General features: G+C 39.5%; 1 protein-coding gene across 6 annotated transcripts in view; it reads right to left on the bottom strand.

The window, feature by feature from the left end:
- LOC109870942 (titin) overlaps positions 1-24,427 on the bottom strand; it is a 175,359-nt gene that overhangs the window by 92,706 nt on the left and 58,226 nt on the right. For 2 of the 6 annotated variants that reach the window (XM_031805695.1, XM_031805699.1), the window contains 28 exons: positions 24,087-24,377; positions 23,692-23,979; positions 23,460-23,573; positions 23,041-23,326; positions 22,750-22,933; positions 22,526-22,606; positions 22,131-22,398; positions 21,748-22,008; positions 20,539-20,565; positions 20,349-20,405; positions 19,056-19,130; positions 18,565-18,630; positions 18,240-18,314; positions 17,916-17,987; positions 17,452-17,577; positions 17,097-17,243; positions 16,595-16,705; positions 16,156-16,248; positions 11,300-11,650; positions 11,046-11,117; positions 10,865-10,939; positions 10,107-10,142; positions 7,613-7,675; positions 6,122-6,520; positions 5,488-5,757; positions 5,102-5,377; positions 4,870-5,009; positions 4,626-4,752 (listed from right to left, as the gene is read on the bottom strand). In XM_031805695.1, the coding sequence (XP_031661555.1) occupies positions 4,626-4,752; positions 4,870-5,009; positions 5,102-5,377; positions 5,488-5,757; positions 6,122-6,520; positions 7,613-7,675; positions 10,107-10,142; positions 10,865-10,939; positions 11,046-11,117; positions 11,300-11,650; positions 16,156-16,248; positions 16,595-16,705; positions 17,097-17,243; positions 17,452-17,577; positions 17,916-17,987; positions 18,240-18,314; positions 18,565-18,630; positions 19,056-19,130; positions 20,349-20,405; positions 20,539-20,565; positions 21,748-22,008; positions 22,131-22,398; positions 22,526-22,606; positions 22,750-22,933; positions 23,041-23,326; positions 23,460-23,573; positions 23,692-23,979; positions 24,087-24,377 (4,431 nt within the window). Of the gene's footprint in view, positions 1-4,625; positions 4,753-4,869; positions 5,010-5,101; positions 5,378-5,487; positions 5,758-6,121; positions 6,521-7,612; positions 7,676-10,106; positions 10,143-10,864; positions 10,940-11,045; positions 11,118-11,299; positions 11,651-16,155; positions 16,249-16,594; positions 16,706-17,096; positions 17,244-17,451; positions 17,578-17,915; positions 17,988-18,239; positions 18,315-18,564; positions 18,631-19,055; positions 19,131-19,950; positions 20,008-20,348; positions 20,406-20,538; positions 20,566-21,747; positions 22,009-22,130; positions 22,399-22,525; positions 22,607-22,749; positions 22,934-23,040; positions 23,327-23,459; positions 23,574-23,691; positions 23,980-24,086; positions 24,378-24,427 lie in introns of all 6 variants that reach the window. The other 4 variants (XM_031805694.1, XM_031805696.1, XM_031805697.1 and 1 more) reach the window with 4 other exon arrangements.

Here is a 24,427-nt window from a genome sequence, read left to right as displayed (position 1 = left end):
AAGGGGATACAGGGGATTGAGTAAGGACTTCTCAGTTCAGTTTCCACTGGCCATGGACATCATCTTCAGAGATTTCTACCTCATTTCTACTCCTCAAGTGATGATCTGTTGCACCCTCTACAACCACTGTGATTATTATTATCTGACCCTGCAGGTCATCTATGAACGTTTGAACATCTTGGCCATTTCCGGTTATAATCTCCACCCGGGACTGCCAGAAGAGGACTGGCCACCCTCAGAGCCTGGTTCCTTTCTAGGTTTCTTCCTAGGTTCTGACCTTTCAAGGGAGTTTTTCGTAGGCACAGTGCCTCTACATCTGCATTGCTTGCTGTTTGGGGTTTTATAGGCTGGGTTTCTGTACAGCACTTTGTGACATTGGCTGATGTAAAAAGGGCATTATAAATACATTTGATTGATTTTGCATTCTGTATTTATGTACTGTAGCATGGGGCAAATCCTTGAATGACAAACAATTTGAATGAAGCAACAAAGCAGGGGTTACCTATCACCGTCAGTTTTGCCATTGAGAGATTTCCTTTAGCCTCTGCCTTAACCTGGCAGATATCATCAAGACTCAACTCTTTGATTTCTAACGTGTGTTTCTTTCCATGACTATGGATGAGCACGGTTCTGTTCACATGGAGTTCTACTTCATTTTTGTACCATGTCACAGGTACATTCTCATGAGAGAGCTCAAGCTCAAACCGAGCAGTGTTACCTTCCTTCTCAGTCGCAATTCAAATTTGAGCCTCATACCTAAACTCAGCAAAAAAATTATGTCCTCTCACTGTCAACTGCATTTATTTTCAGAAAACTTAACATGTGTAAATATTTGTAGGAACATAACAAGATTCAACAACTGAGACATAAACTGAACAGGTTCCACAGACATGTGACTAACATAAATGGAATAACGTGTCCCTGAACAAAGGGGGGTTCAAAATCAAAAGTAACAGTCAGTATCTGGTGTGGCCACCAGCTGCATTAAGTACTGCAGTGCATCTCCTCCTCATGGACTGCACCAGATTTGCCAGTTCTTGCTGTGAGATGTTACCCTACTCTTCCACTAAGGCACATGCAAGTTCCCGGACATTTCTGGGGGGAATGGCCTTAGCCCTCACCCTCCGATCCAACAAGTCCCAGACGTGCTCATTGGGATTGAGATCCGGGCTTTTCGCTGGCCATGACAGAACACTGACATTCCTGTCTTGCAGGAAATCATGCACAGAACGAGCATTATGGTTGGTGGCATTGTCATGCTGGAGGGTCATGTCAGGATGAGCCTGCAGGAAGGCTACCACATGAGGGAGTAACACACAGCTTTGAAATTGCCTGAATTGACAACAAGCTCAGTCCGATGATGCTGTGACACACCGACCTAGACCATGACGGCCCCTTCACCTCCAAATCAATCCCGCTCCATAGTACAGGCTTAACGCTCATTGCTTCGACGATAAACGCAAATCCGTCCATCACTCCTGGTGAGACAAAACCGTGACTCGTCAGTGAAGAGCACTTTTTGCCATCTCTGTCTGGTCCAGCAAAGGTGGGTTTGTGCCCATAGGCGACGTTGTTGCCGGTGATGTCTGGTGAAGACCTGCCTTACAACAGACCTACAAGCCCTCAATCCAGCCTCTCTCAGCCTATTGCGGACAGTCTGAGCACTGATGGAGGGATTGTGTGTTCCTGGTGTAACTCGGGCAGTTGTTGTTGCCATCCTGTACCTGTCCAGCAGGTGTGATTTTGGGATGTACTGATCCCGTGCAGGTGTTGTTACATGTGGTCTGCCACTGCGAGGACAATCAGCTGTCCCTCCTGTCTCCCTGTAGCGCTGTCTTAGGCGTCTCACAGTACGGACATTGCAATTTATTGCCCGTGGCCACATCTGGGCTCCTCATGCCTCCATGCAGCATGCCTAAGGCACGTTCACACAGATGACCAGGGACCCTGGGCATCTTTCTTTTGGTGTTTTTCAGAGTCAGTAGAAAGGCCTCTTTAGTGTCCTAAGTTTTCATAACTGTGACCTTAATTGCCTACCGTCTGTAAGCTGTTAGTGTCTTAACGACCGTTCCACAAGGTGCATGTTCATTAATTGTTTATGGTTTATTGAATGGGAAACAGTGTTTAAACCCTTTACAATGAAGACCTGTGAAGTTATTTGGATTTTTACAAATTATCTTTGAAAGACAGGGTCCTGAAAAAGGGACATGTCTTTTTTTGCTGGGTTTATATTATGTTAGGTGAGTGCATAGTGGACTTAGTTAAGAGAAAATGATTTCAACTCGTAAAATAATGAATGAATCAAAACTTTTGATGATATCAAACAAAAACCAGTCAAAGGGTGTCAAGTCTAATAACAATGGTTCCATACTTACCCTCCACAATGAGTGTAGAGGTTGAATTTTTGCCCACGGCTTCTATACTGTAATTTCCCTCATCATCAAACTCACCGTTGTTTATGACCAACATATGTTTTATTCCATCATTGATTATTTCATATGTTTTGTCTGATGTACCAATCGTGTCTGACCCCTTCAACCACATGACTTCAGGCACATCCCTTGTGATAGTACATTCAAACATAGCCTGTTTCTTTTCCTCGGATGGGGCCACAGTGTCTCCTGACCCCTCCTGTCTCAGCCTCCAGTATTTATGCTGCAGTAGTTTATGTGTCGGGGGGCTGGGGTCAGTTTGTTATATCTGGAGTACTTCTCCTGTCCTATTCGGTGTCCTGTGTGAATCTAAGTGTGCGTTCTCTAATTCTCTCCTTCTCTCTTTCTTTCTCTCTCTCGGAGGACCTGAGCCCTAGGACCATGCCCCAGGACTACCTGACATGATGACTCCTTGCTGTCCCCAGTCCACCTGGCCATGCTGCTGTTCCAGTTTCAACTGACCTGAGCCCTAGGACCATGCCCCAGGACTACCTGACATGATGACTCCTTGCTGTCCCCAGTCCACCTGGCCATGCTGCTGCTCCAGTTTCAACTTCCACCTGACTGTGCTGCTGCTCCAGTTTCAACTGTTCTGCCTTATTATTATTCGACCATGCTGGTCATTTATGAACATTTGAACATCTTGGCCAACATCTGTTATAATCTCCACCCGGCACAGCCAGAAGAGGACTGGCCACCCCACATAGCCTGGTTCCTCTCTAGGTTTCTTCCTAGGTATTGGCCTTTCTAGGGAGTTTTTCCTAGCCACCGTGCTTCTACACCTGCATTGCTTGCTGTTTGGGGTTTTAGGCTGGGTTTCTGTACAGCACTTTGAGATATCAGCTGATGTACGAAGGGCTATATAAATACATTTGATTTGATTTTGATTTGAGGTACAGACATGCCCTTTAAGGGGACTGTGAAGTCCATTTCCATTACTGGGAGGTACGAATAAGGCTCACTTTGTCAATACATGCATAACATCATCGATACATACAGTACATGGCCAAAAGTATGTGGACACCTGCTTTTCAAACATCTCATTCCAGAATCATGGGCATTAATATGGAGTTGATCCCCCCTTTGCTACTACAACAGCCTCCACTCTTCTGGGAAGGCTTTCCACCAGATGTTGGAACATTTCTTCCTTTCAACCAAAGAGCATTAGTGAGGTCACTGATATTGGGCGATTAGCTCTGGCTCGCAGTCGGCATTCCAATTCATGCCAAAGGTGTTCGATGGGGTTGAGGTCAGGGCTCTACGCAGGCCAGTGAAGTTCTTCCACACCGATTTCGACAAACCTTTTCTGTATGGACCTCACTTTGTGGAAGGGGGCATTGTTTCCTGAAACAGGAAAGGGCCTTCCCCAAACTGCCACAAGGTTGAAATCACAGAATCGTCTAGAATGTCATTGTAAGCTGTAGTGTTAAGATTTCCCTTCACTGGAACTAAGGGACCTAGCTCGAACCATGAAAACCAGCCCGAGACCATTATTCCTCCTCCTCCTGGCATCTGCCAAACCCAGATTTGTCCATCGGATTTCCAGATGGTGAAGCGTGATTCATCACTCCAGAGAACGCATTTCAACTACTCCAGAGTCCAATAACAGTGAGCTTTACACCACTCCAGCCAATGCTTGGCATTGCGCATGGTGATCTTAGACTTGTGTACGGCTGCTCGGCCATTGAAACACATTTTATGATGCTCCCAACGAACAGTTATTGTGCTGACGTTGCTTCCAGGGGCAGTTTGGAACGCGGTAGTGAGCGATGCAACCGAGGACAGAGAATTTTTAAGTGCTACACACTCGCCGGTCCCGTTCTGTGAGCTTGTGTGGCGTACCACTTCGCGGCTGAGTCGTTGTTGCTCCTAGACGTTTCCACTTCACTATAACAGCACTTACAGTTGACCGGGGCAGCTCTATTTGATGGACTGACTTGTTGGAAAGGTGGCATCCTATAACCGTGCCACGTTGAAAGTCACTGAGCTCATCAGTAAGGCCATTCTACTGCCAATGTTTGTCTATGGCGATTGTATGGCCGTGTGCTTGATTTTATACCTGTCAGCAACAGCTGATGATGAAATTGCCAAATCCACTAATTTGAAGGGGTGTCCACATACTTGAAAAAAATATATATAATGCAAATACATACATACATACATACATACTGTGCTCTCGGAACAACTGCTTACCCTTGACTGTGAGCACAGCACTAGTGACAGCATTCAGAGCTGTATAAGACACTTCACCAGACGCGTCCAGTGGAACACTTTTCAGAGTGAGGAAACGTTTATTGCCCTCCATTTTGATCTCACATGTCTGAAAATGCACAATAAAAAGAAAACAGATATCAAAGACAGTTCAACATTTCTAAAAATTGTGGTTAAGCTTAGTGTTTGTGCAAATATTACAGTCAAATCATAAGACAAGTCATACCGGTGATCTTGTTAAGACCTGCCCTTTATGTTTCCATTCTCCAGGCACATCCTCTTCAGATATCTCAGTTTCAAATGTAACATCCTCTTTCTCGACCACCTCGCAACTTGAGAGAGGCTTCAAGATCTCAGCTTCACGTTCTGTAAAAATATCAAAAGTATAGAGTAAGCATTCACTAGGTAGCCTTACTGGATTCAACACCATACAAGATATGAGTGATTGTGCAACCAACCTCCAAGAGTCAGGTTAGCTGTGTATCTGTGGCCTTCAACCTCCATAGTATATTCTGCAATATCTTCGGGCTGTGCATTCTTTATTGTGAGAGTCAGGACTTTGCCTTCTTTCTTGACCTCAGTCTTGTCAGTTGGATCATTTGTAATCTCATTATTGCCTTTGAACCACTTCCAGTTGGGGGTTTCTTTGAAGAGCTCGCATTTGAAAGTGGCATTGGCCTTGGGTTTCACATGCTGATCTTTCAATGGTTTCACCAACCAGTCTCTGACAATTTCTGTAAGCATTTATTAATAAGTAATCAGTTTTCGTATGTACACTAACAGATTCAGTATATTTATATTGTTGATGAGTGTCAACGGTTTATTTATGGAATGCTCTACATACCAATGATTTTGACAGTTGTTTTAGTCCTGATGAGTTCACACTCGCATGCGTAGATTCCAGCGTCGTCATCTCCCATGTTCTGGATCGTAACGGCTTGTTGCATTCCAATGACGTTGATGGCCACCTTTCCAGCGATTACCTTGAGGATCTTACCACTCTTCATCCAGGTCACTTCTCTCTCCTTGTTCAACTCACAGGTCAGGTACATAGGCTGCCCCTTCAGGACCGACGTCTCCTCACCCAGCTCTTTCACCCACTTAACGGGCAGTTCTGAACAGGTAGGTATTAGGTCATTATTTACATGACAATGTGCATACAAATGATTTGCATCAAAATATAAAGGTACAATGCATCAACCCATATCAATAATATATACATACAATTATCATCACACAATTATCATCACAACTTAAACATGACATTTTTATATGACAATATAAAACATGACATTAAATAAACAATCATTATTTAAGCTACATCACCTGGAAATGAATTGTTATCAGCTTTTCAGTGGTTCACATGATTTTGTACAGAAATAAGATTCTTATAAATACATAATTAATTAATTGTTAGTAATTTCTTATATAATAGAAATAATTCACAATCTTTCAATTAAGAAAATTCTCTGAAATACCTTCAACAATGAGTTTGGCGGTTGTTGTCTTTTCCTTGTTGCCCAGCTTGGCAACACAAGTATATTCACCAGTGTCCACCAGTTGGACGTCAATAATGGCCAGTCTGCGATCTTTGCCATCAGAGGTGAATTTGTGTTTTGGACTCTCTCTTAGGTTGCTGCCATCTTTCATCCATGTAGTTACAGCAGTAGAAGGTGAAACTTCACACTCAAACGTAGCAGATGCACCAACAGCATCACCTTCTTGTAACACTATGTCTTTGAGTGGTTTCGTAAACTTCAGGGGAACTGCTTTGAGCTGGAATCCAAAAGGATTAGCATCTGGGGGTTTGTCTCCTCCCCCACCACCGGGTTTCAGTCCTCTACCCCTGCCTTCACCAGGGGATGGAGTTTTGCCTGCTACAATTTAGACACAATTACACAGATTAGATGTTTTGCGTGTTTACAGTTAAAAGTGTTAAAATTTTCAAACTAATATATATTTTTTTACACTTACCATGATATTTCCTAATAGAAAATGTGAGTGCTACGACAGCTGTCCAAAATTATTTTTATGATAGTTTAAATTGTTAGAGGCTGGCTAGTGTTGAAAAATATAGGCTAGTGTAGTAGAATCAGGCTAATGACTATATCATGAATAGTAGTGGGATAGTAGCCTTTCTAAAATGGAGGTTTGGATCATGGATGCAGATTGGTTGATAGGTGTTTGTTATTCACAATAATACATGGCAAATATCAGTTCTATTTGAATTATAAATGTGCATCCACTGCCCCCCAGTGACCCGGATGTAACAATTGGTGACTCAGACCTGGACTTGGACTTGACCAGTAGCGACACTGTTGTCATTAACTCTCATCCTTACTTAATTTTCAAATGCTACTGTATTAACTGCTAGCCTTACTACTGTAATATGCAAGACAGTAAGATAGCTTCCTTATTATGAAGAATGAATAATTAAGTTAGTTGGCTAGCTAGCAAGGGAATGTTAGCCAGCCTGCATAGCAACTATTTTTGTTATAACTAGCACCAAAAGAAAGAAGCTGATGCGGCTACAAAAATAGTTCTAGAATATATTTATATTCTGATTGCTTATTTGAAAAGCAGTGAATGAGACAAAGATTTCATACACTGAGTTTCTGTCCAACTTGCTGGGAAAGTAAGTCAAAGTAGCTAACTTCTTTCAAAGGCCAGTGTTCACAGTGAATAGAATGTTGGACGTCATTGCTGAATTATGAGAAGTTTAGAATATTGAAGGTTTTTGGAAGGACAAAAATCTTAATAGTTTAAGAAGAATAAATTATATTAAAAAGCTATTGACAAGAAATGTAAGTTTAACCTGTCTGCACGCTTTTAAAGTTGGAACAGTCATTAAAATGTAAACTGTTCAAATGTAGTTACAGTGACAACACTATGAAGAAAGAGAATAAGCTTGAAAAATACTATGCAGGAAAAGAGTAGTGTGCTAACGCAGCACATGGATACAGTCTTACCTTTGAGGCCTCTGCCTCTGCCTGCACCTCTACCTGCACCTGCTTCTTCTGCTGGCTTTCCATCTGTTTAAGATGTTTAGAATGACTACAACGTAAAGACAGATCACATTCAAATCCCTTGTAAAATCCCTTTCCATCTGTTTAAGATGTTTAGAATGACTACAACGTAAAGACAGATCACATTCAAATCCCTTGTAAAATCCCTTTCCATCTGTTTAAAATGTTTAGAATGACTACAACGTAAAGACAGATCACATTCAAATCCCTTGTAAAATCCCTTTCCATCTGTTCATGTTATTTAGAATGACTACAACGTAAAGACAGATCACATTCAAATCCCTTGTAAATATTTTTTACTCAGAACTGTACACGCATAAGGTGAGATAAATAAAGATGAAGGGTGATGATGAAAACGAATTGACAATGGATGGGAAATGGGTATATAATACACAATGTCAAATACCATGTAGAATAACAACATGCCAAATATGTGCTTTTTTACATGGATTGACAGACAAATAACACAAACATGGAGACTGAAATGGAGAAACAACACACAATGATGACAAACATCACATAGAATAAGATGGAAATGGATGAAGATTGTTTGGGATAAAATACTTTTTCTGATGAAAATTATCGACATGAAGAAACAATACGGAATGATGACAAACATTAACATGTAGAACATAACATTTTTTTGAAAATGGATGGAGATTATTTGGGGTGAAGGACTTTTTCTGAGCCATTAATGTTGATTCGCTGCAGCCTTCATCTCACCTCGTCTTGGCATTCCAGGGGTCTCAAGTGCATCACCTTCCTCTCCCCAGTCTTCTGTGGACCCAGAACTATCACGAGGGACAAGTTCCCATCCCCAACCTTCATTGTCAGATTCCTCCTCAACCTCTGGCTCCTCCTCAAAGACTTCCTCCTCTAGCTGAGTGGAGAGATTTCGTAACTGTACCGCTTTGGGGGAAAGCTCTTTCATTCCTGGCACCTTCTTCGGTGGTGCTCCTTCAGTTTTCTCTTGTGGTGATTTCCTTTGAACTTTTTTTAGGGTAACACATTCAAATGAATCTTTTGGTGAAACTTCTTTGGGCAGCTTTTTGGTCCTTTCTGCCCTGTGATTCCTCTCCATAGTATTTTTTTCTATTTCTTGTGGTTTTTCAACCTTAGGTGAAGGAGTCTTTTTCAGTTCCACCATTTTCTTAAGTGTCTCTTCATGCTTCAAAGGTTTGTCTTCTTTGTCCTCTGCTTCTCTTGGCACGCGATCAACCTTTTTTAACTTTTCCATTTTCTTTACGGGTGCTGTCTTTGGAGGACTTGACTCCGGTTGAGTTTTTTCCCCAGCTTCTTTTGTCTCAGGCTCCTTCTCAGGATTCACAGCTTCAGTGTCGGCTTTAGGTGACTTTGAAAATGGATTCAATTTAACATATTCCTTCTCTTGCTCCTGTGTTGGAATCCTTTTCACCTTTGTCAGTGGTTTGTCAGAATCCCGGACTTGTTCATCTTCAGGAACTTTGGCCACTGGTTTTAATTTGACTGCCTGTGGCTCTTCTTTAGCACTAGGAACTCTATCAGGTTTCTTACGATCAACAGGTTCTTTAATGTCTTCATCGCTTGGTTGTCTTTCACCTCTCTTGAAAACCACAGATTCTTTGTCTTTGTCCTTCTCTGGCTCAACGGTCACAGCTTTAGAAGATTTTTGGAACAGTTTTAACTTCACAGTTTCTTGTTCTTTTTCATCTGATGGTAATCTGGACAGTTTCTTTCGGGCTAAACTTGGGTCTGTTGGTGCCTCTTCTTTCACCCCCTTGGGAATTTGCTTCAAAGTAATTTTGTCCCCTTCTTTTTCAACTCTGGGACTGGTCTGCCAGGACCATTTGTCTTCAGTTGGTTCATTTTCTTTAGGTGTCTTTACTTTAGCTCTATCAGGTATCTTGCTTATTTTCTCTGCCTCATATCTTTCAGATATTGTTACTTCACCTTCATCATACACTCTCTCTTCAAAGTCATGGATTGTACACGTTGTCATTTTTTGAGGTTTCTTTAGTGGTGCTGGCAGATCTTCAAAGGGGACTGAAGGTACTTTCTTCAGCGATATAATATCCTGTTCTTGCTCCAAGTCTTTGGAAATCCTGGTTGTTTTCTTCAACGTTGGCGGGACAAGTTTTTCTTCTTCCTCAATGTGAATTTGAGCTTTTTGGTGGAGAACTGCAGCAAAGGTTTCACATTGCACTTAACAGCTCACTTAACAAGATAATAACATTGAAAACATTACACCAGAAAACATTCAAACCCTGAGGTTTTACACATTGAACAATAGACACACAACACACAACAAACAAAGAAACAAACCAAATTCACAGAAAACAACAATGCCACGGTACACAATAGTACCAGATATTTAAACGTTTGAGCTGGATATTTATTTTTATGCAAGGAATATGGAAATGGGATTATAAATGAAGAGGAAAACAAGTATTCATCATACCTTTCTTAGCTGGTCCTGGTGCCTGCTTGCCTTCACCTAGCAGGAAAATGATAGAAACGTTTTTTTTTAATTGTCCACTTAAGAACATACATTTGAAGATATATGGGATACAGGCCTCAATGTATCATGTACGGTTATGATATTGAGATATGATTGAGGAAACCAATTCAATCACTTTCTATAAGAGACTGATTCATTTCTCTTTGGATGGTGTTGGGCATTAGTCTTGAGGAACCAATCCTGGAATTTCAAGGGATATTCCTCCCATAACCAATCAAAGATCAGGACAATTGAAGTAATATTATCAAGTGATGGTATAAATGAGGGAAAATATTACATGCTCCCATTTTTGTCATTAATACATTTCAGGATGAGAACATACAGTAGTTAAGACAAACAAAATGGCATGACATACAAAACCCCAGTATTGCTGAGAAGGAGATTAGAGGTGGCATCTACCTGATTTAAATAGTATAACATGCACATACAATATTATAGAAAGGACAGACAAAAAAAACAGGAATGCTTTGTGAAATGAAGAGGTAACATTCTTGTTGAATGAAATGAACACTAAAACCTGTTGTTAAGTGACTTGTAGAAACCCAAGCCAAATACACTAGCCTCAACCCTCTATGCCTAGAATAAGGTTGAAGAAAGCATGCTTGGTTTTATTTGGATGGTATGGTATTCAGAATATTAATAGGATATTAGTTTGTGATTTTATATCCATATTATTTGGAACATTCTTCGCTGAATACCTGGCTTTAAATTGTCTTGTTCTTGCTCTTGGATGACAGGCTTGGTCTCCTCTGTAGCCTTTTTCTCTCGAGGTGCTTCAAAATAGTGTTTAAGATTTAGATTTGCCCAAGAAGCATTCATTCACGAATGTATAGAAAGAACTTTAAGAAAATAAATGACAAACATTTAACAGAAGTGTACCTTCAAGAGGGCTGACTTTCTTTGCAAGTTGCTCAGTGGGATTTGGAAATGGTTCCTTCTCCTTTTCTGGTACTTCAAATAAAATTATACTATGATCAAAATCAAGACATTGCATGTTGGGGGTAAGCATTAAACCACTGAGAAGAAACATGATTTCAACACACAAAGACACATAATAGATCATATGTAATATCCCAAATACATCACACAAACAAACATAACAAACAAGATAGCAAGGATTGGCTTTGTTATACCTTTATGGGGAGCAACATCATCTTCACTTGAAAGAGACACCACTTCAGCAACAGCCTTCTTCTCTGGTTTAGACTCAGACTTAGGCTCAGGTTTAGACTCTGGCTTAGACATTTTCTTTAGAAGTGGCTCTGCTGGCTTTGGAGGCTCAGCAACAGCCTTCTTCTCTGGCTTAGGCTCAGACATAGGTTCAGGTTTAGACTCTGGAGAAGACAATTTCTTAAGAAGTATCTCAGCAGGCTTTGAAGGTGACTCCTTCACCTCTTCAGCAATAGCTGTTTTCTCTGGCTTAGGCACTTTCTTTGCAAGAGGCTCAGCAGGCTTTGGAGCTGATTCCTTCTCCTTTGCTGGAACTTGAAATAAAATGATATGGTCATAATCAAGATACTACAGAGCATTGGACCACTAAGAAAGTATCAGAGAAAGATGTTATCAAATAGAGCACACACCACACAGAGAAAAACATATAACATGCATAACATAGACACAGACATAACACACAAAATATAAAGATTTTTAAAAGATTTGTATTTCAGGTTTTGTTGTTATACCTTTTTTGGGAACAACATCTTCTTCAAGAATAGCTCTCTTCTCTGGCTTAGTCTCTGGCTCAGCCACTTTCTTTACAAGTGCCTTAGTAGGCTTAGGCGGTGATTCCAGCTCAGCAATAACCATTGTCTCTGGCTTAGGCACTTTTTTAGGAATTGGCTCAGACGGCCTAAGAGGTGATTCTTTCACCTTCTCAGCATTCATTTTTTCTGGTTTAGACTCTAGCTTAGGCACTTTCTTCACAAGCGGCTCAGTGGGCTGTGGGAGTGTTTCCTTCTTGTTTGCTGGTACTTAAAATGAAGTAATTTTATGATTAAAACCAAGACACTACAGATTGGGGTAAGCAGTAGAGCACCAAGAAAGTACCAAGGAAAGATGTGATCAAACAGAAAACACACAAATAAGAAAATATCCCAAACACAAAAACACAAAACATACAGACAAACAACAGACCAAAAAGCAAGATTTTAAGAGTGAAGATTTGTATTTGAAGAATTCCCCTGGTTATACCTTTTTGAGGAGAAACATCTTCTTTAATTGACAGAGACACCTCTTCACCTATAGCCATCTTCATTGTCTTGGTCTCTGGCTTAGACTCTGGTTTGGCTACTTTCTTTGCAAGTGGCTCAACAGGCCCCGGGGGTGATTCATCCACCACATCAGCAATAACTGTCTTCTCTGGCGTAGTCACTTTCTTTACAAGTGTCTCAGCAGGCTTTGGAGGTGATTCTTTCACCCTTACAGTAACAGACTTCCTCTCTGGTGTAAGCTTTTGCCTAGCATCTATCTTAGACTCTGATTTAGCCTCTGGTTTAGGCTTAGGCTCTTGCTTAACCTCTGCTTTAGGCTCTGGCTTAGGGTCTGTCTTAGCCTTTAGTTTAGGCTTAGGCTCTTGCTTTAACACTTGTGGCTCAGTGGACTGTGGTACATTTTTCACCCCTACTTCAATAACAGCCTTCTTCTCTGGCTTAACCTCTAGCCTAACCTCTGGTTTAGACTCTGGCATAGGATCTGGTTTAACCTCTGGTTTAGGTTTAGGCTCTGTTTTAGCCTCTGGCTTAGGCTCTGGCTTAGACTCTGGCATAGACACTTTCTTTACAAGTGTCTCAGCAGGCTTTTCAGCAATAACCCTCTTCTCTGGCTTGGACTCTAGCTTGATTTCTGGTTTAGAGTCTGGTTTAGCCACTTTCTTTGCAAATGGCTCAGATTCTTTCACCCCTTCAGCAACAACAGTCTTCTCTAGCTGAGACGCTTTCTTTGTAAGTGGTTCAACAGTCTGTGGAGGTGATTCCTTCTTCATTGCTGGTTCTTGAAAAAAAATGATACCATGGTCAAGATCAATATACTACAGATTGGGGTAAGCAGTCCAGCACCAAGAAAATACCAAAGAAAGAAGTGATCAAATGGAGAACACAAAGGATACACAAAAAATACACAGAAACAACACAGAATCACAAAACAGGTGCAAGAGTGGCGCAGATATATTGTCCTCCTTCTGTGAGACAAGAGTTTCCTCCTCAGATAGAATAACTTTAACAGGTTTTCCTTTGTCAGTGACCTGTTTCTTAGTTTGGATGTCCTCAATTATAAGAGGTATCTCTTCGAGGGGTTCCTCTCTCATAGAAGGTATCTTGTCAGTGCCTTCCTTGGATTCAATTACTTTGGCAGGTTTTCCTTTTTCAAGTATCTGTTTCTTTGATTCAAAGTTCTCAACTCTAAGAGGTATCTCTTCCGGGGTTTCCTTTCTCTTAGTAAGTCTCTTGTCTAATGTTTGCTCCTTGGATTGAATTACTTTGGAAGTTTTGCCTTTCTCAACTACTTGTTTCTTAGTTCGCTTGTCCTCCACTGTACGAGGTATCTCTTCAGTGGTTTCCTCTCTCGTAGTAAGAGTCTTCTCAAAAGTTTCCTCTGTGGATTGAATTACTTTGGAAGTTTTGTCTTTCTCAACTACCTTTCTCTTTATTTTGAAGTCCTCAACTGTACGAGTTATCTCTTCCGTACAGCCTAATCCCTGTCCTTTCTCTTTGGGCAACGCCAGGTTTTTGGGAGAGAAACCTTCTGACAAAGGTATTTTGTCCTTTCCTGTATCAACTTGAAGATTTGATATGTTTTGCCTTAATGATTCTACTCTGATAGAAGATTCTACTGGTTCTATGGATTCTACTGGTTGAGAAAAACCTTCTTGGCTAGATCTACTTTCAGAAGCATGTTTATCTGTTGGTTTGGGGAAAATATGATCTGTGGCTCTCTTTCTTTTCCGTGAAACATCAATAACAGATGCTTCTTGATTCAAAGTGTATTCTTCATGTTCCTGGGTAGAAGCTTCTCTTGGAGAACTATTGTCTGTCATAACAGAGATCTCCTGTCTTCTGCCTGACTTATCCTTCTTCTCTGATACCCTGGTGGTAATTTCCTTTTTCTTGACAATGTCTGCTTTCTCTCTTTGCACTTTCTTATCTGTTTCTATTACCTTGCTTTCACCCTCAACTACCGATGGTCTATGAATAGTCTTTTTCATAGATATTTCTTCACTTATACAAGCACTCCCTTGTTTCATTTCAGTAACTTCTTCATATTTTTTAATAAATCCGGTGTCCTGTTTTTTGTCAGATAATACTTTCAAAGCTCCAGTATCCTTCTGTATAGGTAACCTGTCCTTTGTATCATCTTTGTCAACTTTTTGGACAAAATGTTCTTGTATAGATTGAACTGCTTGATGGATAGGTACATCTTCAATAGTAACCTCTTCTGTCTTTAAATCAATTACATCAACATAAATAGTTCCCTTAGTTTTGATGCATGTCTCCTCTTCCTCTCTAAACACTATACTTGCAGGGTAAAAACTTAGCAGTGTTTCTTTTGTTTTTGTAGACAATTCAGGAGACTCCCTCTGAAGAGATCTATCATTTTTGACTGGTAAATATAGATCAGACCTAGTAAGAACCTTAGTCGCTCTATGTTTCCTTTTGGAAAGCTCAGTGTTCATGTTTCATATCTGACTTTTTATATTTTTGGACAGATACTTTTTCTGGTACGGTATCTTCTGTCTTTACTGAAATCTCCTGTCGTGACATCAATGTAGTGCTCTTGTCCAATATATCCCCTTTGTCTTTGTATGATACCTCTGCATTTGCATGCCACACTTCTTCATGCTGAAAGACTTCTTGTATTGGAGGAGCTCTCTCCATCGTGTAAGAAACCTCCCGCAACTTGTGAGTTTTCAAAGATCTCCTTTTCTCAGCCATCTGCAGACTGGAAGTCATTTGATGTTCTAAAGGTATGGAGTTCCACACTAAATGATGGTTGCAAGAGATTATTGACAAAACACAACATAAAGACAAACATTGCGTAAAAAAAACACAGATGGAAAAAGAGAGCTGCACTGGCGTACCATTATAAATATCTAAGTGAAGTAAGATTTTAGAATTTTGAACACACAAATACACAGAACACTTAGAATACCTGTTCCTTTTCTTTGTGACATAACTTCTATTTCTGAAGTTGGAACTTTCTTTTCTTCTTCCATCTCCTTTTTAGGTTTAGTAACAGGTACCTTTTCAGTAGGTTTTTTCTCAGGTACCTTCTCAACAGGTACCTTTTCAATATATACTTTCTCAAGGACCTTCTCAACAGGTACCTTTTCAGTAGGTATTTTCTTAGGTACCTTCTCAACAGGTACCTTTTCAGTAGGTTTTTTCTCAGGTATCTTCTCAACGGGTACCTTTTCAGTAGGTATTTTCTCAGGTACCTTCTCAACAGGTACCTTTTCAGTAGGTACTTTCTCAGGTACATTCTCAATAGGTACCTTTTCAGTAGGTATTTTCTCAGGTACCTTCTCAACAGGTACCTTTTCAGTAGGTACTTTCTCAGGTACCTTCTCAACAGGTACAGGTTTCTGTTTGGGCTCGATCACTTCAAGCGCACACAAACAACACACACACAAAAGACATTGGCAACACAGAAGATTTACAGAAGTGTTCTCACATAAGATACATCAAATTCGACAAAGAGATCGTCAACACTTTACATACTGTCAACATGGTCACAAACATATCATGACCCATGTCTGAAAGAGACTTAACAACTTATGATAAACTATAAGTCTAATAGGATGTTATATTGTAACACCATGAAGTCAGCATCATGATGATAGTTCAAGTAAAGTGTTACCCTTGTGTATAGACTATCAAACCGAGAAAACTGAGCGGTGGAAGATGGTAAACATAGGACAAAGAAGAGTTCAAGAAGACCCTTAAGACATCACAGTACACAGTATGTACAGTACATAAGTCAGTATATAAATCCCTACCTTTTTGCGGTGTATTCTCCTTTGGAGGCACAATAACTGATTCAGGCTTTCTGACAGCCTTTGGGGATTCTGGTTTTCTTTCCTCCATGTGAACTTAAAAAAACATTAAACTTTGTTAAAAACCTGCATATACAGTACATGAAGATATTCAAGACAGTAGATTCAAACACAGACATTCCACAAATCACACTCTGTCGAGTGGTAAGACTGTATGAAAATGAATATGACGAGACAATATAAAGCATCTGGTGCAAAGACTTTTCAGCTGTGCACAAACACTTAAAAAGTCAAACAGTTCATATAACATTGTGCTGTGGAAGTTAGAAAAAATACAGAAGCTAGATAAAAACAAGACAGAGATGTTCAAACGCTTGGGTTGATTAGAAGAAAGCCATTAAACATGAATGGAAGAAGCATTGACAGCCTATAGTGAGTATACCTTGTTCTGGCACAGAGTGTATTTGAGGCTCTATGTCCTCTCTGTCCACTTTTTGAAGGATGGTAGCTGGTAGCTGCAGAGTTACCTCCTGCCTTTTTAGTTCTTCTGGCACTTCAAAAGAACATGCAAATGATCAGTAATATACTATGTGCTGTGATGAAAGTACAGAAAACAGACGTGTTACTGACAAACAACAAACAAATACAGATTCCAAATATGGATTCCATTATGCCAAAAACAAGACAAAGAGTGACAGATTACACATAAATCGACTTGAAATATCGAATAAAGAATGTTGTATAGCAGAGATAAATGTACATACACGAGACAAACATAAATGTGGTTGCAACACCTCAATTGAGGAGTACACTAGTCTTAAACATTGTAATGCCATAGTCAGAAAAAGACAGGTAAAGATGGACTGACAAACAGAAGAGTATAAAGAGCAGACATGTTTTTAAAAGACTCAGAAAGATGCCTCTCTTTTGAGAGATACTGATACCTTGTGGTGATGGGACCTTCTTTGCAGCAGCAGCAGTAGGCTCCGGCTCCTTTGGACCACGCGTAGAGGCTGTCTCTGGCTTTTTAGCTGTTGTCGGCTTTCCTGGTTCTGGCTTTGAAGCCTCTGGTTTCTTAACCTCCTCAGGAACTTCAAGTAACATGCACTTTGATTTAGAGTTCACTAACCAAGGTAAAACTTACATGTTACATACACATATGACACAAAATAAAGATTTGCTTCTATGTTAGAAGCTATTTAAACATATTAGATACAGAAACACGTACGATTCCACAAACAAAGGAGAGGTGCATTAGAGAGGAGAATAAATCTTCCACACAACACATGATATAAATACCTTTGGTTGGTGGACTCTCTGGTTTCTTTATAGGCACACGGTTCGGTTCAGGTTCAACCTTAGTCGCAGGTGAAACTTCAGGCTCTGGTTTTGGTTCAGCAACATGGGGTGCAGCTTGAGGCACATCTTCAGGTAATACAGACATCAACATTAAAAACAATATAAGCTATGGGATATCAAGAAAAGGCAGGTGTAAACAAAGCGAGTGAAAGCCATAAAATGGTGTGCAGTAAGATTGAGACAACTTCTCTAAACGCAATTCAAAAAGTGACAAACGTGAACAAACTTAGTCGCACAGGCTTATTAACACAATCCCTTGGGATACTAATATGCAATGTTAGAAAGCACTGCATAGAATATTTAGAAACTGTGTTGACAGGCATGAAACTGAAAAGAAGACAAAATATTCAAGAGCTACAGCAGCAGTAGGAGCATTTCTGAAGCACTTAGGAAAACGCATATACCTTTCTTTAGTGGAACCTGTTCAGGTTTCTCAGCTGGCTTATGGGCAGGCTTCTTCGCTTCTTCATGTTCTTCTAAGATATTGAAAGGGAGCAATTACATACACCAAAATAAAAAATACTAGAATATCATTTACAGAAGTCATTAAAATAAATTCAAAATAATTACAGTTAAAGGAAATTAATAAGATGATGAAAATAAAGAAAAATCCACACCAACAATGAACAAAAACAAAGTTACTGCTTTAGTTAATAGAAAATGATGAATACGTGGCAAGCATGACAAGATGGTTAGACAAGCGCATCATTTCTGATGTAAGACTATACCTTTTGGAGAGAGGTGTTTCTCTGGGACAACGTTTGCAGCTATCTTCTCCTCCACTGGCTTTTTGGCTTCAGGAACTTGGAAATATCATCACAGTAAGTTAATTTTCCCTATTATGCTAACTTATCACTGAGTTAATGTGTTGGGACAAATAAAATGTATCTAATAATGTAATTTAAAGTAGTGGAAGTTGGTTACTTTACGCAGACAAACAGTCAAGCAAAACAGTAAACAGGAGGGACAAACGTAGGTAAATTATCAACATGTACACACATCAACCAGATTAAACACAAAATAAACAACTTAGAAATAGAGATATTTGGATACCTTTATGTGGTTCTGCTGCCTCAGCTGGTTTAGCCTTCTCCTCTGGTTTCTTGTGCTCTTCAGAAACTTTAAAGACACTCATTTTGTTAGCAAAGCATCTATCTAATGTAGACATCCAATAAGCACATAATATTGGGGAAGGCCGTACAGACAAACACATAAGCCACGATGCGTGATCAATTTAAGAGCAAAGAGTAAAAGATCATTAATACTGACAGTACAAACCAAGTCTAAACTAAGACATGCAAAAGAATTCAGCACGACATTACAGGGAACACCTTTGACACAGTTAAAAGAAAATAAAGTTTTAATTACACATGAACAAAGATTATGAACTTTGCCAACAACTTACATTAAGGTTAAATCAAAAAACAAGCTCTCAAAGAGTTTACCAATTGAAACAAACAAGATTATGACCATGTTTGCCACACATTAACAAGATAATATTATTGCTGTAAATCAAAGACAAACAAAAGCTATTCTTCCAATACCTTTTTGTGGCATTTCCTCCCTCATTCCAACCTTCTTACTCTGGACAGACACCTCCTCAACAGGTACTCTCGGGGCTGATAATACAATGAGAATATATTAGTATCTTTGTTTCAACGAGGCTAAGGAGGGAGGTTTGCGGTTCTAACACACAAATATAAACACACAAATTAAATGACTCCTGTGAGACAACAAAGGAGAGAGAAAGACCTGAGATGTGTGTCTGAGTTCCAAACACATGCTAGTGCACTACGGCAAGATTACACATACAAAGAGTAGGAGCCCATATATTCTGTGCCAAGATATTTTCAAAGAGTGGCTCAAACATACAAAGACAGACAACAATGTATTTTAAGCACCAAACATGTTAATACCAATGTAGTAGCATAATGTGTCTCAAGGTGGAACGTTAAAGATGAACTGTTTGCCCGCTTGAGTTAGCTGCTAGAAGACAAACTCCAATGGTAACATCTATTCTAGGGGCCTGTGGTTGTAGAGATTTTCTGCACTACGAACATTTTGGAATATGAAAAACATGTTTAGTTGTGTAGATGATCGTGGAGATCAGGAGGAAATGCTGGAATACTGGTTAGGTCGTGTTACAAAACTGAATAATCTTTTTAGAAGGTGTACAAACGTGTACAAACATGTTCAAATGGAGTTGGTTAAATTGATGGTGGTGATCACTGACAGAAACAGTAGTTAGGTCATGTTACTAAGTTATTCATTCAAATGTGAATAAACAAGTAAAAACATGTAGATAGTGATAATGGTTACTATTAATATGACATAAATCTCACACAATAATCGAACATTAGCAAATTATTTTATGATGAATTTAAGGGGTTTGATGTTAATGGAAAGACGATTAATATAAAACAATGCAAGGCTATATACCTCTCATTCCCAACTCTCTCATTTGCATCTCTTCTTCATAATAGTATTCATAAGATTCTTCAAAAAAACAGATATATGTTGAGTATTCAGATTCATAAGGTTAGTTTAGATTTAAAGTACCAGTCAAAAGTTTGGACACACCTACTCATTCAAGGGTTTTTCTTTATATTTTAATTTTCTACCTTGTAGAATAGTAGTGAAGACATCACAACTATGAAATAACACATATGGAATCATGTAGTAACCAAAAAAGTGTTATTTTATATTTGAGATTCTCCAAAGTAGACACTCTTTGCCTTGATGACAGCTTTGCACACTCTTGGAATTCTCTCAACCAGCTTCATGAGGTAGCCACCTGGAATGTATAATTAATGGCTTATCTTATGTCCCATTCTTACCTTTGAGAGTGACTGAAGATGGCATATCAGGGACTCGTATTGATGAATCAGGGACATCTAAAGGATGTTGAATTTGGTTTAAATATTAAAGATATATAAAATATAAGTCATATAAGATAAGTTGACTGGAATTTTGATTAATAATTGTGATACAATTGAAAGTTTGTGTAGCTAGAAATCAAATACTTACCATGGGGTACCCTTGCTAATTCAATTTCTGTGAAAAAGGAAGATTAAATATTAACTTAAACTTCATGAAAACAACTATGAGATTCAGACAGCTGGAAAACAAAAAAAATGCTAATGACTATACCAACCTTTTAAAAGGCTAATCGATCATTAGAAAACCCTTTTGCAGAGTTCCTCTGTCCAGTGTCTGTGTTCTTTTGCAAATCTTAATCTTTTCTTTTAATTGTCCAGTTTGAGATTTGGCTTTTTCTTTGCAACTCTGCCTAGAAGGCCAGCATCCCGGAGTCGCCTCTTCATTACTGATGTTGAGACTTGTGTTTTGCGGGTACTATTTAATGAAGCTGCCAGTTGAGGACTTGTGAGGCGTCTGTTTCTCAAACTAGACACTTTAATGTACTTGTCCTCTTGCTCAGTTGTGCACCGGGGCCTCTCACTCCTCTTTCTTTTCTGGTTAGAGACAGTTTGCGCTGTTCTGTGAACGGAGTAGTATACAGCATACGAGATCTTCAGTTTCTTGGCAATTTCTCGCATGGAATAGCCTTCATTTCTCAGAACAAGAATAGACTGACGAAAGCTCTTTGTTTCTGTCCATTTTGAGCCTGTAATCGAACCCACAAATGCTGATGCTCCAGATACTCAACTAGTCTAATGAAAGACAGTTTTATTGCTTCTTTAATCAGGACAACAGTTTTCAGCTGTGCTAACATAATTGCAAAAGGGTTTTCTAATAATCAATTAGCCTTTTAAAATTATAAACTTGGATTAGCTAACACAACGTGCCATTGTAACACAGGAGTGATGGTTGCTGATAATGGGCCTCTGTACGCCTGTGTAGCTATTCCATAAACAAATCAGCCGTTTCCAGCTACAATAGTAATTTACAACATTAACAATGTCTACACTGTATTTCTGATCAATTTGATGTTCTTTTAATGGACCAAAAATGTGATTTAATTAAAAAAACAAGGACATTTCTAAGTGACCCCAAATGTTTGAACGGTAGTGTACATGTATTATCAGAGCGCTCCAGGACTAAAATTAAAATGTCAAATGAAAAGTAAAAAAAATTGAAAATGAGTGAAAATACTGAAATATTAGTGACAAAATATGTGACGAAGGAAAAAAAATAGGTCAGGTTGGGATGACCTTCACTCCACAACATGAAGGTAGATGCAACATCAACCCATTATATGGTTAAATCTATACAAACCTTCAACCAAGAGATCTGCAGTGGATTCGAGGTGTTCATATTTGCAGGTATAACGTCCTTGGTCTTCTGGTCTGAGGTCTTTAATCGAGAGCCTCTGAATGTTGTTGACCACCTCATACGAGTATCTGTGTTTAATTTCTAAGAGCTTTCCATTCCTAAACCATTGGGTTTTGACATTAGGGATAGAAAACTGACAAGAAAGAGTACATGTTTGCCCCTCCTGTCCCGCAACTTCCTCCAGATGTTTCTCAACCTCAGGCTCTGTAAAGAAACAAATAACAAAAGTGCATCTCTATTAGTATTTACCGATACAGTATAATGACTTAAATCAATAACATTAATGTAAGTACAAAATAAACAAATGCAGATCCATGGATACCCACCGATAACAGTCAGTTTGGCGCTGGAGATATGTGGGCCACATACAACACGGTAGTTGCCCTGGTCTTTGGTTTGACACTGCTTGATCTTCAAGATGTGACGGTCACCGACAATGCTGACTTCATATTTGTCGTTGTTGTTAAGCTTCTGAGTTCCCTTGTACCAGGACAGGGTGATCTCAGGGAAGTTGATCTTGATGTCACACTCAAAAGTAGCGACCTTGTTGGTAACTGTAGACTGATCTGTTATGTCCTTATTCACGGTGACCGGCTACAAGCAGATAAATAAGAAATATAAGCTTAGACATTAATGTAAATTAATATGCATACAATATATGATGAATTACTGCTGTTTTTATTGTCAGACATGTCATTGTGACAGCTAATGAGGAACCTACCTCAGTACATTCCATTCTCTTTTGCAAATCAGCCACAAGAGCGACCAAATCCTCATCCAACTCTCTCTCTCTCTCCGGTTCCTAAATCACACCAAAAGACATAGAGTATCACCATTATGTCTTTAAAAAAGCCATGAAATTCAGTATTGAATTTAATTGTGTTCAGAAAAAAATGAAAAGCCATTAAATTCAATTGAATACAACTTCATGTTAAATGAATTTACCGATCTTCCACTTTCTTCTACTTTCTCCCTCTTCAGCTGCTCAATGGCCTGAAGAAGTCCACGGTAGTCAGTGATTCCAAACATACGGGCGTATTTCTCATACTCCTTAGGGTCCACATTTCTGAGCAACTCTACAATGTCAATGTCTTTCTCTTCCTGAGGACTCTTCTGTTTAGATGGAGTCCTGTGGAGAAAAAACATAGAAGAGATATGCATGGAAAATATTATTAGTGTAGTTTCTTGTGAAATGTGGACGGTAGCAACACAATCGTCAAAGAGAGATTCACTTACTTCTTCAGTTTTGCTCTGAAGTCTCCCTCAACTCCAGCATCCTCTTTCCTTTCCTCAACATGCATGTCGGTGTTGCATTCTATTTCTCCAGCTTTGTTAGTTGCGACACATCTGTACTGTCCGGAGTCAGACCTTGTTATTTCTCTGATCTCCAACTTGGCCTCCTGTCCCTTCTGCTCAATAGTGATGCGACCACCATGAGTGATCTGTCTCCACTTGCCCTTCATCCATTTCACGTTAGGAATAGGATCACCTCCAACTTTGGCAATGAAAGTTGCAGTGCCCTCTGTGAATTTAACACAACATATTGAAGACATCACTTGCTATGGAAATGTTAGATATCCAACTATTAATAAAAACTGTAGGCTGTTAATGGAATACTAATTAAATGCTTCTAAATCTCTTTTCATCACACTTACTCTCGGCTACATGGCAAGGCTTGGGCTCCTCGATGAAGAACAAGTTGTCCAGTTTCTTTACTGGTGCTGCAGTTGGTTCCTCTGCAGCGGGTTCAGGTGCTGCTTTGGATTTCTCTGCCATTAAGCATAATTCAAGAAGTCTGTTATAAAAACCATAACCATTCATTCACGACAGCTGATTCAACAAATGTTTGGATATGATTTGAATAAAAATATGGTCCAGAACATGTACCTTTGATAGTTACTTTGGCCTTGCAGAATTCACTACCAGCCTCATTGGTTGCCTTGCAGAGATAGTCCCCTGCATCATTCTTTGATACGCGCATGACCTCCAAAGAAGCAACACCATCGGCAAAACGTATTTTACTGCTGGAAGTGTTTTTCAAGTCTTTCCTGTCCTTCATCCACTGAATCTTCATAGAAGGTGATCCATGGACATGGCAGCTAAGGTGCAGGTTCTCTCCCTCAGTCAGCGTGACAGGTTTTAGAGAGGGGTCAAATGTAGGGGGCTTCTTGTGTTCTGGATTAATAAGGAAGAGTCATGGAAAAACATACATGGCATATGGTAATGCAGACACACATTATTTATATCCAACTAAATATATCTAAATAATAATATGGACCTACCAGTTATGGTAACTGTCAATTCGCAAGAGGCAGTGCCTGCTTCATTGGTTGCTGTGCCGGTATACCTCCCACAGTCTGAGACTTTGGAGCTCTTGATACACAACACAGCCACATTGCTCTTGAAAGACATGTCATAGTGATCAGAGCTGTGAATCTCACTGTCATCTTTATACCAATTAATGGTCATGGGCTGAGATCCAGACAAACGTGCCTCAATCTTCACCATCTTGCCCTCCGTTTCCTCTAGGGTCTCTATGGGCTTTTTGGTGAATGAAGGTGGGATTTTACGCTCTGAAAATAAATGTTAAAGCATTAATGGTTTACAAAACAAGATTGCAATG

This window comes from Oncorhynchus kisutch, linkage group LG26 (assembly GCF_002021735.2).
Source record: "Oncorhynchus kisutch isolate 150728-3 linkage group LG26, Okis_V2, whole genome shotgun sequence".
NCBI classification, from domain to species: domain Eukaryota; kingdom Metazoa; phylum Chordata; class Actinopteri; order Salmoniformes; family Salmonidae; genus Oncorhynchus; species Oncorhynchus kisutch.
This window is presented reverse-complemented; position numbering and strand designations above follow the sequence as displayed.